Source organism: Notolepis coatsorum, assembly GCF_963971535.1.
Source record: "Notolepis coatsorum genome assembly, chromosome: 8".
NCBI lineage: Eukaryota > Metazoa > Chordata > Actinopteri > Aulopiformes > Paralepididae > Notolepis > Notolepis coatsorum.
Genome location: NC_140172.1, coordinates 147340794 through 147355831, shown reverse-complemented (window position 1 = coordinate 147355831; position 15038 = coordinate 147340794). Strand labels below are relative to the sequence as shown.

The 15038-nt window shown below is 41.3% G+C and overlaps 1 protein-coding gene across 1 annotated transcript in view; it reads left to right on the top strand.

Moving 5' to 3' along the window:
• Window positions 1–15038, top strand: part of f11r.1 (F11 receptor, tandem duplicate 1) — a 38103-nt gene that overhangs the window by 12288 nt on the left and 10777 nt on the right. The window contains exons 2-7 of the mRNA XM_084320618.1: window positions 4263–4322; window positions 5369–5485; window positions 6408–6548; window positions 8781–8983; window positions 10685–10787; window positions 14013–14120. Coding sequence (XP_084176744.1) covers window positions 4263–4322; window positions 5369–5485; window positions 6408–6548; window positions 8781–8983; window positions 10685–10787; window positions 14013–14120 — 732 coding nt within the window. The remainder of the gene's footprint in view (window positions 1–4262; window positions 4323–5368; window positions 5486–6407; window positions 6549–8780; window positions 8984–10684; window positions 10788–14012; window positions 14121–15038) is intronic.

Sequence of the window (15038 nt, the reverse complement as noted above, 5' to 3'; positions counted from 1 at the left end):
AAATGACTGATATTTTGAAACTATTTAAGGCCAAAACATGTAAAAAGAAGAAAAAAAAATATATATATAAAAAAAAAAAAAAATTAAAAAACGTTTTTTTTTTTTTTTTTTTTATATATATCGGCCCTATCTTGATATCGGACCGATACCGATGTGTAAAAAAACGGCCATATCGGCCGATATTATATCGGCGGCCGATATATCGTGCATCACTAACTGTAGGTGACTGAGGGAAGTGCCGTATGTGTATTGTTAGTCTGTTTGTCTCTGTGGTGGTGCTTCACCAGATAACGGTTGCAAAATGGGTAACTAGGGAAGCGCCACCCAGTAAGTGTTTTGTCTATCAGATGCCGTTATCGTGGAACGCATCTGATAGACTGCAGAGGTAGTATAGTTTAGTTATTTATTTTGTTTACGTCACTTGTTATGAAATGTCACCTCTGCACCTTGGAGGCTGGGAAATAAAACAACACCAAGACCATTTTTCCGACTACGCCATTGTTTGTGGGAGTTTTTTGAGGAGTCTAGAAAGAACCCCGTCACAGTCAGGTACTGTACATGTGACACAGATTACAGTGTTTACATCTGTCTGCTTGAGAAAATACCATGTTCTGCAATAAAAATGATTGAAGTGAGATGAACAGACTGAACTTTATTTTATTAGATAAAACATGTTGACAAAGTTTTACTTTGCAGTTGAAAAAAGGTAATAAATTAAATTTGATAATATATTTCTTTCCGCAATACTCAGCGTATCGCGATATATTTAGTATCGTGATACTATCGTGACGCAAGTATCGCGATAGTATCGTATCGTGAGGTCTCTGGCGATTCCCACCCCTAGTCAACAGTGTCGGACTGTGGTTGTACTGGGTAGCTCCTAGTGGTCAAGTGTCAGACTGTGGTTGTACTGGGCAGCTCCTAGTGGTCAAGTGTCAGACTGGTTGTAATGGGCAGCTCCTAGTGGTCAAGTCAGACTGGTTGTACTGGGCAGCTCCTAGTGGTCAACAGTGTCAGACTGCGGTTGTACTGGGCAGCTCCTAGTGGTCAAGTCAGACTGGTTGTACTGGGCAGCTCCTAGGTGTGAATGAGTGGAACTATGTGAAGTAGGGCGTTGCTGAAAAAGAGCGTCCCATGCTATTTGGCATCCCATGCTATTTGGCAAACCATTATTTGCACTATGCTTCTGCACAATTCTGCATCCTGAAACTACTTTCATACCATAGCTGGGATGATCTCACATCCAACAAACCCCAATATGATCTCTGCGACACACCAGTATAAGCCGGGATACTGCAGCATGTAATCACTGTTTACTGTTGTGTTTTGTGGGTTCCTGAGTTCCATTTCCATGTTTGGTGCTTGCTGTGTTCTGTTGACTCATGCATCAACCACAGAAGTGACGTTCCATTTGGCCCCCCTGGTTCAAAAGCTCCCATATTTTACTATGGAGACGGTGTGACATTTTGCAATATAAAACATTGGATCAACTTGCAACATTACTTTGATAAATTGATAAGTATAACGTCTGCTGCCAGGATCAGTGCATCTCTCTCCTATCTGCTACACACCCTTTTGTTTATTTACTTTAGTATGGACTAAACCTAAAAACGAAATGCTAAACCACTTACAACATATTCTACACACACACTTACCTAGTGATGCACCGATGTGAAGATTGTGGCCGATACCGATAACCGATATTAATATTGCTGTTCTTGCCGATACCGATATTTACCGATGTCGATATCTCTGTATAGAAAACACTTTTTTATGATAATCAAATAAAGAGCTATTTTCCAAAACGCATATTTTTTTTACTTTTGTAATTTTTTTTCAGAAATGACTGATATTTTGAAACAATTTAAGGCCAAAACACAACCGATACCGATGTGTAAAAAAACGGCCATATCGGCCGATATATCGGCGGCCGATATACCGTGCATCACTACACTTACCCTACTGATTTACTGACTCTGACACGCATGCCTGGTTGTATTTAGTTTATCTTCTTCATTTATTGTAATAAATTGATTATTGAACGTTTCCTGTGCCCCCATCCTTTGTTGCAATAAATTAACACTTTGACTGTCATGAAACGTCTTTAGACGTCTTTGCTGGCCATGCTAAAGTTGCCGGAGGACGCTTTACGTCGTCCTTATATCAATATTTCAAAAATCTGCGATCGGATTCATATGTCCCCTCTGCTGGCCTGAGATCCACCAGCAGGACCCACTGAGCTCTCTGGCGGTTCAGGAGCGCCATCTGGTGGCCGATCGGCGCAATCGCTTAAACAGGATGTGCCATAGAGGTTGTGCTAGACGTCCGTATTGCTTCCGGCCACTCGGTACATGTCCCGGGACTCTGGCTCGTCACGCTTCATAGCGATCGATTGCCAATAACTCGATAAACAACATGATTTGGACGTATATACCATTATACAAGCTGGAGATGGACCGGGTAAATTGCCATCCCATAATGATAGAATTTCTACTCTACGATGATCGCCCAACGGCGCGCGGAGACTGGGGTGAGTTTGAGCGTGTAACGTTACCGTCTTCGATACTAACTGCTATTATCAACATTTGACCCACATTAGATGATTGGTATAACGCTGCCCACGGAATTATAAACGCCCCCTCGCCCATCCGGTCAACATCAGATGACGTGTAGTAACTTCTAGAAGTACGTCTAGTTGGAATTTTTTATATCGCGCTGATTGCCATCAAACTGTATTTCATCATCAATATAATGCATTTGGGGCTATATATCACGTTCTGGAGAAAGCTGCAGAAAGAGATGAAAACATACTTATACATTAGACCATACTTTACTATGAATATGTGAATGAAAAAGTTTAACGTTGCTACACAATGAACAATACATATAGGACTTTGAATGGGCCCTAATAATGGCAATGTAGCAATAGAATTTAAAAAGTTATAGCCCTGCAAAGAAGGGGACTTTCTCCATAGACAAATAGCGCTGGCAATCTATGGTATATCATGAATTTAACCTTAGGCAGCCAAAGTGTTAACTAAATACAACCAGGTATGTGTGTGACAGTCAATAAATCTGTGATGTTAGTTGGTGTGTGTGTGTTGTAAGGTGTGAATTAGTCCATAAAGTAAATAAACAAAAGGCGGTGTAGCAGATAGGAGTGAGGGACCACACTGATATAATATCATCACGCAAAATATTGTGATATATCACTATCGATTTCCCCCCCAAGTTTATTGTGTAAAGTACAGGGGTACCAATTTTGTCAGATCAAACGTGCTGAAAGAAGGTAATGGGGGGACTGGGGTATCCTTTATTTTTTATATATTTTTTAAGCAGCATCAACATTTTAACTTGGTAATATATGTGTGGGAAAAGGATTAACAATACCTAGGCATAACAAAAAATATTGTTTGGTTCCTGTTGGTTGTCAGTTAAGGCCATGAGTAGGTAGGGAATTTATTTTATTAAATTTTTTCCCACGGCGACTATGGATAGGGAATTTCTTTATTTAATTAAAATGTTCACAACAACATGGATGCATGTACTCTGCCAGCATGTTTAATATCCATAATACTAAAGGTTTGACTAAGATTTGTATGAAACTTTATTGTAAAAAAAAATATATATAATAATTCTGATTTATTTTATATTTTTTAAAATATTTTATTTTTTAAAACTCATAAAATAAATTGGGTCGCACCTAAATCGGCAGGGTCGGTCGGCAACCGGAACCAAACCATTATTTTTGTTAGGCCCTAGCTTACTATTTAGGTGTTGACGTTTAAAACGTCAGTAGCAGGCGCCAGTCACTTGGTATCCTGTCACTGTGAAGTTGAGCCGCCTCAAACCCGCCCTCTTTTTATTTTTTTTTATCCTTTGAGATGGGTTTGATTTAGTATTCCGCACCACATCATAATAATAAATACATGATATGATACACATACTTGTCCGAGGCCTTGAAGGCAGCAAGGGAGTCTGAGGCCTTGACATCACAGGGCACTACCACAGAGTGGAGGTAGAGCAGTCGTCTGGTAATCGGAAGGTTTCTGGTTTGATTCCCGCTCCTCCCGGGCAGTGTGTCGAAGTGTCCTTGAGCAAGACACTTAACCCCTAACTGCTCCCGATGAGCAGGTTGGCACCTTGCATGGTCACCTCCACCGTCGGTTTGTGTGAGTGAATGGGTGAATGTGAGAAACGAATTGTAAAGCGCTTTGGATGAACGGACGTTAAATGTGACCTGTCTTGTCTCCGTCTCTCAGGTGCAGCGGCGTTCATAGTCTCCACCAGCAATGCACACGTGCGGATCAAAGAGAACGACGGTGAGTCCTGAAGAGAGCTGACTGGAGACGCTTAAAACTGGGGATGGCACGGTACCGATACCACAGCCTTGAGTATCTACCGATACCAGGGCTGTCACAAAAAGTCTAATTCAAAATTCTTTGCAGAATTGTAGACTAGTTTGAATTTCAGTGTAAAAAATAATAATAATAAACTTAGAAAAAGTCAAAGTTGACAACTTTTTTTTTACCATGGTATGTTTGGTATCATTCTTTTCAGCACAGTCTCACCTATATGACCTGCCAGTTTTTTTTATTATTTTATTATTATCACATTTATTTTTATATATATATATTTTGAATCAAGTTCGAATCTCGTCTTTTTATGTAAATTCGAAATTAATGTGACAGCCCTAACCGATACCCATCCGATACATAGTTTTCCAAGCATTTACAAATAAACTTGCACATGTGCTTGACTTGTACTTATTTTGGACAGCAGTGTCGGAGATAAAATGCCGGTTTGGTAACATGAAACGGGGCTAAGCGTCGGAAACCTACTTTTTCAACAACAGAAAGGGGCTGGTCGTCCTGCACAATAAATTCAGTTATTATTCTCGTTTATCTGCGTTTGTGCTTCTGAATGGTTTCCAGCGATGTTAGCTGCTGTTTTGCTCTTCTTTGAACTTCAAATAAATCCACACAGCTGACATGATTGCGGCGCGCTGCTAACAGTAACAAGTTGACTCATGTTTAGCTAACGCTGTTGTCGCGCTAATACTGTCTGTTCACGTGATGGCACGCTTTACAGCATATATCGGATCGGAAAATACTTCCAGTTTTTCCCGATATCAGATCCTGTGAATTTGGCCAGTATGACAAACCGTTTGACTTATGGAAGGAGCAGTTGTCTGAGAAACTATCTTCTACTAGTGTACCAGAAAGAAATCTATTTGGTCTATCTTGAGGCAATTTAATAATATTTCAGAAATGACTAAATTCTTACTGCAATAAAGACGTTCTACAGCCTAAGACACTGATATTTGATTGAGTGTTTGCCTCTAATAAAAACGGTTGTGTTTTTTCAGGCGGTGACCTCACCTGCACGTACTCTGGTGACTTTGGCTCAAACCCCAGGATTGAGTGGAAGTTCAATGACATGAAAGGAACACAGACTTACCTGGTTTATAACGGAGTACCCACAGGTAAGTTTGATTATTTTTCTTTGTTTGATGGAAATGTTTTCAAATGGTCTCTGTGCCCACGTTTGTCATGTTGGCATCACTGTGCAACATTGGGACTGTTTTCACCTTAAACTTACCTTAATCAACTAGAGATAATTTGGTTACCCATAATGTCCAGCAAAACCTTGCCACCAGAGGAATGACCATGCACCATAAATCATTAACATTTCTTTTTCAGTAATTGAACCCTTGCACTGAATAACCATATACCGTACTTTTCGGACTATAAGCCGCGGCTTTTCCCCCCATTTTTCGACCCTGCGGCTTATATAACGGTGCAGCTTATATTATATGTGGACCAAACCCGAAAATGTAAAAATCGAAATATATTGTGTCCGACAGTATTGTGTCCCAATGCTGGTGGGAAGACTACAAACGAGAAGCTGGGTGTGGTCGTGCGCGTGCACTTAGCGAGGTGTTAAAACACACAAGAATAGCTACTTGTTTGTTGAAATGTTAATAAATGGGAGCTTCCTCAAACAGCCATCTCTTTTCTGACAATCCCCTCTGTGCACGAACCCTTACATATGGTAATTAAACATTAAAACACCTGCGGCTTATAGTCCAGTGCGGCTTATATATGTACACATCATTCAATTTAGCTGCTGCGGCTTATAGTCCGGTGCGGCTTATAGTGCGAAAAGTACGGTAAGTCAGTTTAGACATTTCTTTAGATGGCCCATCTCAACCTCTACTCTTTTTAACTGAGTGAACACAACACTCTAACTTACCATCTTTAGATGGTAGAAGCTAACGACAACATCTGTGTAGTGACGTCAGTGAATACACGGATGTTGTTAGCTTCATAGCAACGTTACTCTGGAAAGCGTTATATGGTTCTTCATCTGGGGTACTCAACGGTACGACTCCTCTCTCACGACAGCACCGTACGGTGGACGGGTGACGCTGTTTGGTGCCACCGTGAGGTTCAACAAGGTGACCCGCAAAGACAATGGAGTCTACGTCTGTGTCATTTCCTCCAACAGCCACGGTGGCGAAACCAGTGTGAAACTCACTGTTTTGGGTAAGACTGCTTTTTTTATTTTCCATTTTCATTTAAGAGTATTTTATACAGGAGAGAAAACAATGTTGGACACACAAATATTAGAAATAGACAATTTATTCAAATGTATACATATGTTTTTGGTGGGGGATATTTTCTGGGCTCCTAATTTGAAAGAAAAGTAACATACGAATGAAATGTACAGTAAATGGTAAGAGTTGGCAAATGGAGAGAACACTAATAAGGGAAGCGCAGTAATGAAACTGAAAAGCAGAAATGAAGAAAGAAGTCTGGCTACAAAGGAAACAAAAAACTGGCTACAAAAAACATCCTACGGCGGTATTTTATTTCAATGTATGGAAGTATATAAATACTTTTTTATTTTTATAAATGGACAAATACAAACTGTATATAAAAAAAAAAAACAAGATGTCTGAAGTTGCAATGGCTCATTTGTATATAGCCTAAACGATGTTTATCGTCAATTCTTTTGGGGTCTCTTTTTTTGGTTTACCTTTCAAAATAGACTTCCTTAAAAATAAAATAAACAAAGTATTCTGTGACACTCATTGTTTTGGTGCAGATTGTAAAAAACACTGTACCCTTTACATACTGGCCACTGATCCCTTAGTAGTAGAGTAATTAAGAGCCCTTCTGATCTAATCTGAAAGACAAACTGGTCCATGCCTCCTGTAAGAAGAGAGAGCAAAACATTTACCTAATGGCTGCTAAATGTAGAGCAGGTCAAGTCAAGAGTCACTTTATTTGTCCCATCAGCTGGGAAATTTGTCTTGGGCTTACACCCACTACAGCCACAGACACGTATACATACAGACATGACGCAACACAACTGACTCCAAACAGTAAGTAAAGTACCTGCTGTACCTGGCAACACCACATATATAGAATAGTATACCCAAATATTGGTTATCGAATATCGATAATATAACAACCAAATATCAGTTATTCGATAATTGTCGGCCATTTATCTGGCACTATTTAAAAGTTTAACTGAGATTGGAATAAAGGAGTTTTTAACCCTATTTAGTCTCTAGAGCGTGGAACTCTAAACATCCTCCCAGAGGGCAGTAGCTCATACTCGGCATGTAAGACATGGGAGGGGTCCGAGACTATTCTATTGGCTTGCCTTAGAGTAGTCAAAAATAGATGTGCCCAGTGCAATACTATGGGTGCTAAATGTAGAGCATGTTCCAAGTGCAATACTATGGGTGCTAAATGTAGAGCATGTTCCCAGTGCAATACTATGGGTGCTAAATGTAGAGGCTGTGCCCAGTGCAATACTATGGGTGCTAAATGTAGAGGCTGTGCCCAGTGCAATACTATGGGTGCTAAATGTAGAGGCTATGCCCAGTGCAATACTATGGGTGCTAAATGTAGAGGCTGTGCCCAGTGCAATACTATGGGTGCTAAATGTAGAGGCTGTGCCCAGTGCAATACTATGGGTGCTAAATGTAGAGGCTGTGCCCAGTGCAATACTATGACTAACTGTACTTTTCATTAGTCGTCCTCATACTGGAACACATTACCCAGTCAATGATATAATTACATGTACCTCACAGTGTGATATACATGATCAAAACGTCCATGGCCATAATCCAGTGCATTAAACCCGCGTGACCTTTTGAGAGGAACTTTTTACCATTTTATTTTCCATTCCACTGCGGTCTTTCTTTGTTTTTTCTGTTGCCAAAATGCACGCACGCACATCATCGTTTACAAACTGTGAAAAGGGTCCATTGGCTGCCACACGTCAGTCATAATAATAATAATAATAATACATCTATTTTATATAGCGCTTTTCCAGGTGCTCAAAGACGCTTCACATGGGCAGGAGAGACAAACTATGGCAAAACAAAAAAACAGAACAAAACAGAACAAAAATAATACATGACAAAATAAAATAAAACCGACAGAATTAGAGGTCAAAAGCAAGATTGAAAAGGTGGGTTTTGAGGGCTGATTTAAAAGATGTCGGGGTGTTTGCATCACGGATATGACTGGGGGAGGGCATTCCAGAGGGAGGGGGCAGCAGCAGCAAAGGCCCTGTCGCCCCAGGTCCGGAGCTTGGTCGTGGGAGGTGTTAGGAGGTTGGCATCTGCAGACCTAAGGCGACGGGTGGGCGTGTGACGGTGGAGGAGGTCGGACAGGTAGGGAGGGGCAAGGTTGTTGAGGGCTTTAAATGTGATGTAGTATTTTAAAATGTATCCTGTCATGGCCGCTGTGTCCCCGCAGTGCCCCCGTCTCCGCCCCTCTGCAGGGTCCCCACGGCGGTGACGACGGGCCGCGCGGCGGTCCTGTCCTGCCGGGACAACGAGGGCTCGCCGCCCCCCACCTACAAGTGGTTCAAAGACGCCATCCTGCTCCCCGAGGACCCCAAGAAGTTCCCCCAGTTCAAGAACGCCACCTACCAGATCAACCCCGTGACTGGGAATCTGGTCAGTGACTCCTCATCATCATCATCATCAAAGTCAGCTTTATTGTCACCGCTCGTAATGTGCAAGACATGCAGAGAAATTAAATATATAAATAACGAGATCTATAAACATAAAGTAACATATGGTCAGTATACAGGACTATATACAATGTAGACAGTGGCTAAAAAATGTATGAGTGAGTGTAAATATAGAGGTAAATGAGAACTTAGTGCAAAACCTTTAGCAGCAGTGTCATTATGAGGCAGGGCCGTGTGTCTATATCAGTACTGTGCTGCAGAAAGGCATCAGAACACAGTGAGAAAGTATGAAGTATTGAAAAAAAATGTACTTACAAATTGTTGGATTCTTACAATGAGAGCTCACACTTTCCTCTAGTTCATGGATATCCGTTGAGTGTGTTTTTGTTTTCCAAAAAAGCTAAATCATGGCAGCATGTACATGTCAACAGACAAAGGTATCCAGGAGGGAAAAGTTGTTTTTAGGACCGGTAGTGGATTTAAGTGTCGGAGCCAGTTCTGGTATTGAGAAATGTCCTACCCAATGGCCAACTAAACCCTCTGTCTAGTCATTTACATTTAGTCATTTAGCTGAAGCTTTTATCCAAAGCGACTTACAAGTCAGCAGGAAGGGTACAACTCGGCTAAGGGTCAGTGATATTGTTCATCAAACAGTGTTGAACTTGAGTGCTACAGTCTTGAGTGCATAGAGACATATTAGCGTAGTAGGGGTGTAACGGTACACACAAACCACGGTACGGTACCTCGGTTTTGAAGTCAAGGTTCGGTACGGTTTTCGGTACAGTGGGGGAGAGTTTGGCTTTCCATGTTCCACTCAGGGGTGATGTAGTGTGCAGTAACTAATTGTACTTGTAGGGCTGTCAACGAATATTCTATATTGAAATTAATAATCGACTTGTACATTTTTTTAAAGAAAATAATAATTATATTAGATTGTGAAAAAAAAACAGCCCCCGGTGGGCGGTTGTTAGTGGTTAACATACCGTTGTATTCGTTCAGTACACTACACAGCCGTTCGGTACGGTACACACTGAAACTTGTTCGGTACGGATACGTGTACCTTTACACCTCTAGTAGGTAGTAATATAGGCACGGTGGATTCCTTAGTAGCAAAGTGCATATGGTAAAAGGCACGAAGGTTAATATTTTTGTTTTCATTTCAGTCTAAGTCTAGTCTAGGTCTAAACTGCAATGGGCTGTATTGGTTTTTCTTATCTAGGTTTTAAACTGTCAGATTTTAAACTGTGCGTATCAAACAGGAAATACTGTCAGGTTTTCAACAACCTGACAAACAGTCATTCAGAACTGCACTTTTGCATTATTTTACTCGGATCTATTCTATTTTACTAACGTGTTTTATTGCACTGCACTTTTTTACAACACTATATTGCTGCTCTTTTATTACAGTTTATTTTAAAATTGTCGTATGTGTGACGATCAAACCGTAAACAAAGAGGCCTGTTGTGATGTTGGATCCTAATATATAAAGAACTGTGATTTGCTGTTATGTCTTGTCTTGACTTTGTCTATTTTTGTCTATTTTGCCCATTTTATGCCTGTCTTTTTCTTTTTTACTGCTGTGCAGCACTTTGAGCTGAAAGGTGCTATACAAATAAGTTATTATTATTATCTAACCAACATTCTTCACATCTGAATATTTACCCTGCCCCCTCCCCCATCATAGGAGTTTCCCAGTGTTGCCAAGAAGGACACTGCGTCTTATTACTGTGAAGCCAGCAACGAGGCCGGGCCTTCCCAGCGCTGTAAAGCCATGCAGATGGATGTCCGTAAGTTACCGTTTGAATTAATTGACTGACTTTTTATTATGATTATTCAATTCGACAACATTTGACAACATTGGAGACCGTGTCACACACAATATTCCATATCAAAAACGTCATGTATTACACAATAATGTAATGGGGCTCAGTAGGTAGAGCAGTCGTCTGGTTTATCCCGAGGTTCCCCCATTCGATTTCCACTCCTCCCGGGCAGCGTGTCGAAGTGTCCTTGAGCAAGACTCATCGGGAGCCGTTAGGGGTCGTCACCTTACATGGCTGCCTCCGCCATCGGTGTGTGAATGTGGATAAAAGCGCTATATAAATGCAGCCGTTTACCATTTACAATATAGCTAGCGTGCTTATTTCCACTGAGCACCTTAATGAAGGCGCGAGGCATAGAAACGGTATATTAAAGCACTAATGCAGTAGCAATCGAATATTTACAATATGTCAATAGAACCATAATAGCAAAAGAGTGTGTTAGACTACAGTTGACCTATTTATTAGTCATGGAACATTATCGAGCTCTAAAGGAGGTCACACTAGACACGACTGCAAGTAGGTGTAATCCTCAAACCTGTTGTTGCAGGTGTGTAGAATGTGTGGTTTGCAAACGGGAGTCAAACCGGTTTGGCTGAACATGTCAGCCGGAACTGTCAAGAGGCAGCGCGTCGAAGTGTCCTTGATCACTTAACCCCCTAACTGCTCCCGATGAGCAGCTTGGCACCTTGCATGGTCGTCTCCGCCGTCATTGTGTGAGTGAATTGGGTGAATGTGAGGCATAAGCTGTAAAGCGCTTTAAAAGCTCTATAAAAATGTCAGTCCATTTACTTGACTCAGTCAAGCGATCTCTGGCTCCATCTGGTGGACAAACATGCAAACTGCTGCTGCAAAAGTGTAAGTCGCTCATTCTTTGTCTGGAGCGACCTCAGATTTACATCTCTGTGATGTCACTGATTTGGAGGGTTCTCTCTCTTTCTAGCTTTAGTAGAGTAGCTCATAAATGCTGACTGAACTGTCCTGGGTCACAGGAAGATGTGACTGATTCTTAAAATGGGTGGTATTCCCCTTTTTTATTTGTGTATTGTTGCGCTACCAGCGTTATTTTTTTTCGTAGCCGCATTTTGCGGAGACGCTCTCTGATTGGCCACTTCATGTGACATGTGCGCCCAATCGTGTGACGCCTGTTTCTACACCGGTTAAGCTTAGGCACTCTTTCGAAGTTGGTTAAGGTTAGAGTTTGTCTTAGAGCAGGGCGATAGAACACCAGCCCTGATTCCAAACTCTAACCTTAACCAACTGTGAAAGAGTCGCCTAAGCTTAACCAGTGATAAACTAGGCGTTAGGTCGTTTGCAGGCTGTTCGACCCGGAAATGGGCAAAGACACAGCTCGTCACGCGATTGGGCAAACATGTCAGTGGCCAATCAGAGAGCGTCAGTCAGTGGCCAATCAGAGAGTGTCTCCGCAAAATGCGGCTACGAAAAGAAATAACACGCGCTACCACATGTACACTTCTAATGCGTTTCCCTCTTATCCCACTAGAGGGCACAATTTCTGCCACATCAGAAACAAAATAAGCCACAGACTTGGCAGTCTAATTTCAAGGTGCTGTAAGTGGTATTTTTGTTAAAATAAGTAGTCTATATGTTAAAATAATAGCTCTACACTCCGAAAGCCATCACTGATATAGAGTGTCTGGTCAGTAACATGCCCCCCCCCACCAGTCCCTCTGCTCTGCAGTAAACACTAAATACATTTCCTGGTATCCCGTTTCTACTTTATCCAACCAGGAGAGGAAACTTCACACTGCAAACATTATCAGACAAAAATAAGAAATAAAAACTAGTTTTAAGAAATGTGTCCTTGAAACAAGTAAAGTAATCTACCGGTGCAGTAAGCACATTTTGGCATGGCAAGATGTCTTGAAATAAGTAAAAAAATCTAGGGTTCTCTCCCCTGATTGGATATGTGGGGGATGGGATTCCAGGAAATGTATTTTGTGTTTACTGCAGAGCTAGTTAACACTTATTTTAACAAGAACATTCCACTTACAGCAGCACTTTTTAAAATTGGGTGGGTTCTAAGGGTGTAGCAGTGCGCTGCGTCTCGAATGCAATCAACCTTCTGATTGGGTAGATTAGAACGTTCCTCATGGTCCCAGCCTTCTGATTGGGTAGATTAGAACGTTCCTCATGGTCCCAGCCTTCTTTGTAGCAGCAGCTGTTGACCTCAACTTCCTCGCTCAGTTCCTCACGTGACGCCCCCCGTGTCGTGCCACTTTCTCCAACGGCCAGACGTGTGAAACCTTGCGTTTGCGTTTTGAAGCTTCCCTAATTATCGATCACACTCGTGACACAAGTCCGTCTGCGAGGCGACCGCTTCACATTCATTACACCCATAACATTGCACACATTTCCAAAACTTGAAAATCCAAACTGAAACTGACCCTGTCCACCTGATTTAAAGTACATCTTGATTGTTTCATTTCGAGTCCATTGCGGTGGTGTACAGAGCCAACATTGTGAAAACTGTATAATAATAATAATAAATAATTACAAGCACTTTTCATACAGAAGTTGCAGTTCAAAGTGCTTCACAACAGTACAAAATACAGGCATAAGCGAGCATAAAAAAGATAGAGGTGGTAATGTAAATTTCCCCAAGGGGATCAATAAAGGAATATCTTATCTTATCTTAAATCAGTGTTAGGATCTAGCGTCCCAATAGGCCTTTCTGTTTACAGTTTCATTCAGTAATACAAATAATAAAAATAGTTTAAAATGATGATGTATGTCCAAATATATTTATAAAGTTGTGGGAAAAAAGTCAGCACACCGTCTGCAGTGTTCCCAAGTTTAATATAATTTAACACAACGTTTCGGCCTGTGGCCTTTTTCAAGTGTTCGGCCACGGGCCGAAACGTTGTGTTAAATTATATTAAACTTGGGAACACTGCAGACGGTGTGCTGACTTTTTTTCCCCCACAACTTTACATATCTATTTGAGTCAAGCACCCGTGGCTATATTTTGGATGTGCGTGAGTCTTTTCTACTACAAATATATTTATAAACCTGACTGTATGACATCACAATGACATGACGCATCAACAGTTTGTATTTTGGGATGCATGTCGAGATTGAGGCAAAATAAATATTCTAGTTTGTTTGGTATTCCTTTAACATCCTAGCCACTGCACGCACTTGACCATGTGACCTTCCCCTCTCTTCCAGGCGACGTGAACACGGGTGGCATCGTTGCCGGGGTGATCGTGGCTCTGTGTGCACTGCTGCTGCTGGGCTTTGGCCTGTGGTACGCCCACAAGAAAGGATACCTGCCCAGTGAGTTCACCGCTCTGTCGTAGCTCCATGCATCCATATGCTGCTGTTCACTGTTATTACACGTGTATAATCTGTTATTACATGTATATAATCTTGTTATTACATGTATGTGTTATTACATGTGTTATTACATGTATATATCTGTGTTATAACATGTATATATGTTATGTATATATGTGTTATTACATCTGTATGTGTTAATACATGTATATATCTGTTATTACATGTTATACCATGTATACATGTGTTATTACATGTATATACATGTGTTATTACATGTATATATTTTGTATCTCCCTTTTTATATAGAGAGTGACCAAAGTTCCGGATCTGACCGGGCCAGTCCCTCGAGTTAGCCCTTTGTCCTATGTCCCCCCCCAACAGAAGGAAAACATGTCCCACATTTCAATAAATCATGCTAATGTTAAATATATGAATTCTTATTGTTTTTGTCCTCCTTTATTAGTCACCATCTATGCACTAATGCACTGGAAGTAGCCTAGTCTATACTCCAGCGCACACACATACACATTGCTGGCTGGTGCTGCGTTTGTCGACACGCACACTTTGAGAACCATGGCAACGTTTAATTTTGCAGTGCAGTCTTCACTCACGCTGCCTGTTTTCATGGCGCGCGAAGAGACTTTTTATAATCACGCTCGCACGCCAGCCTTGTTTAGTCCGCTTGAATCGAAACCCTGGTGCGTTTACCTCCCCGTGGTGAGGTTCGTTTGGTAATCTTAACGATCCCTGCCCGGTCTGCCTGTTTGGGGTGGTCTTGGTCCGCCTCCAAGTGAACTCTGGGGCGGTTCGTTTTGAGGTTTCAAACCGAACCAAAAGCAGGAGAATACCCAAGAAATCGTGCATCTAATGAATCAGAAAACGTATAGTAGCCTATTTCGTAACATTTGTGCAACA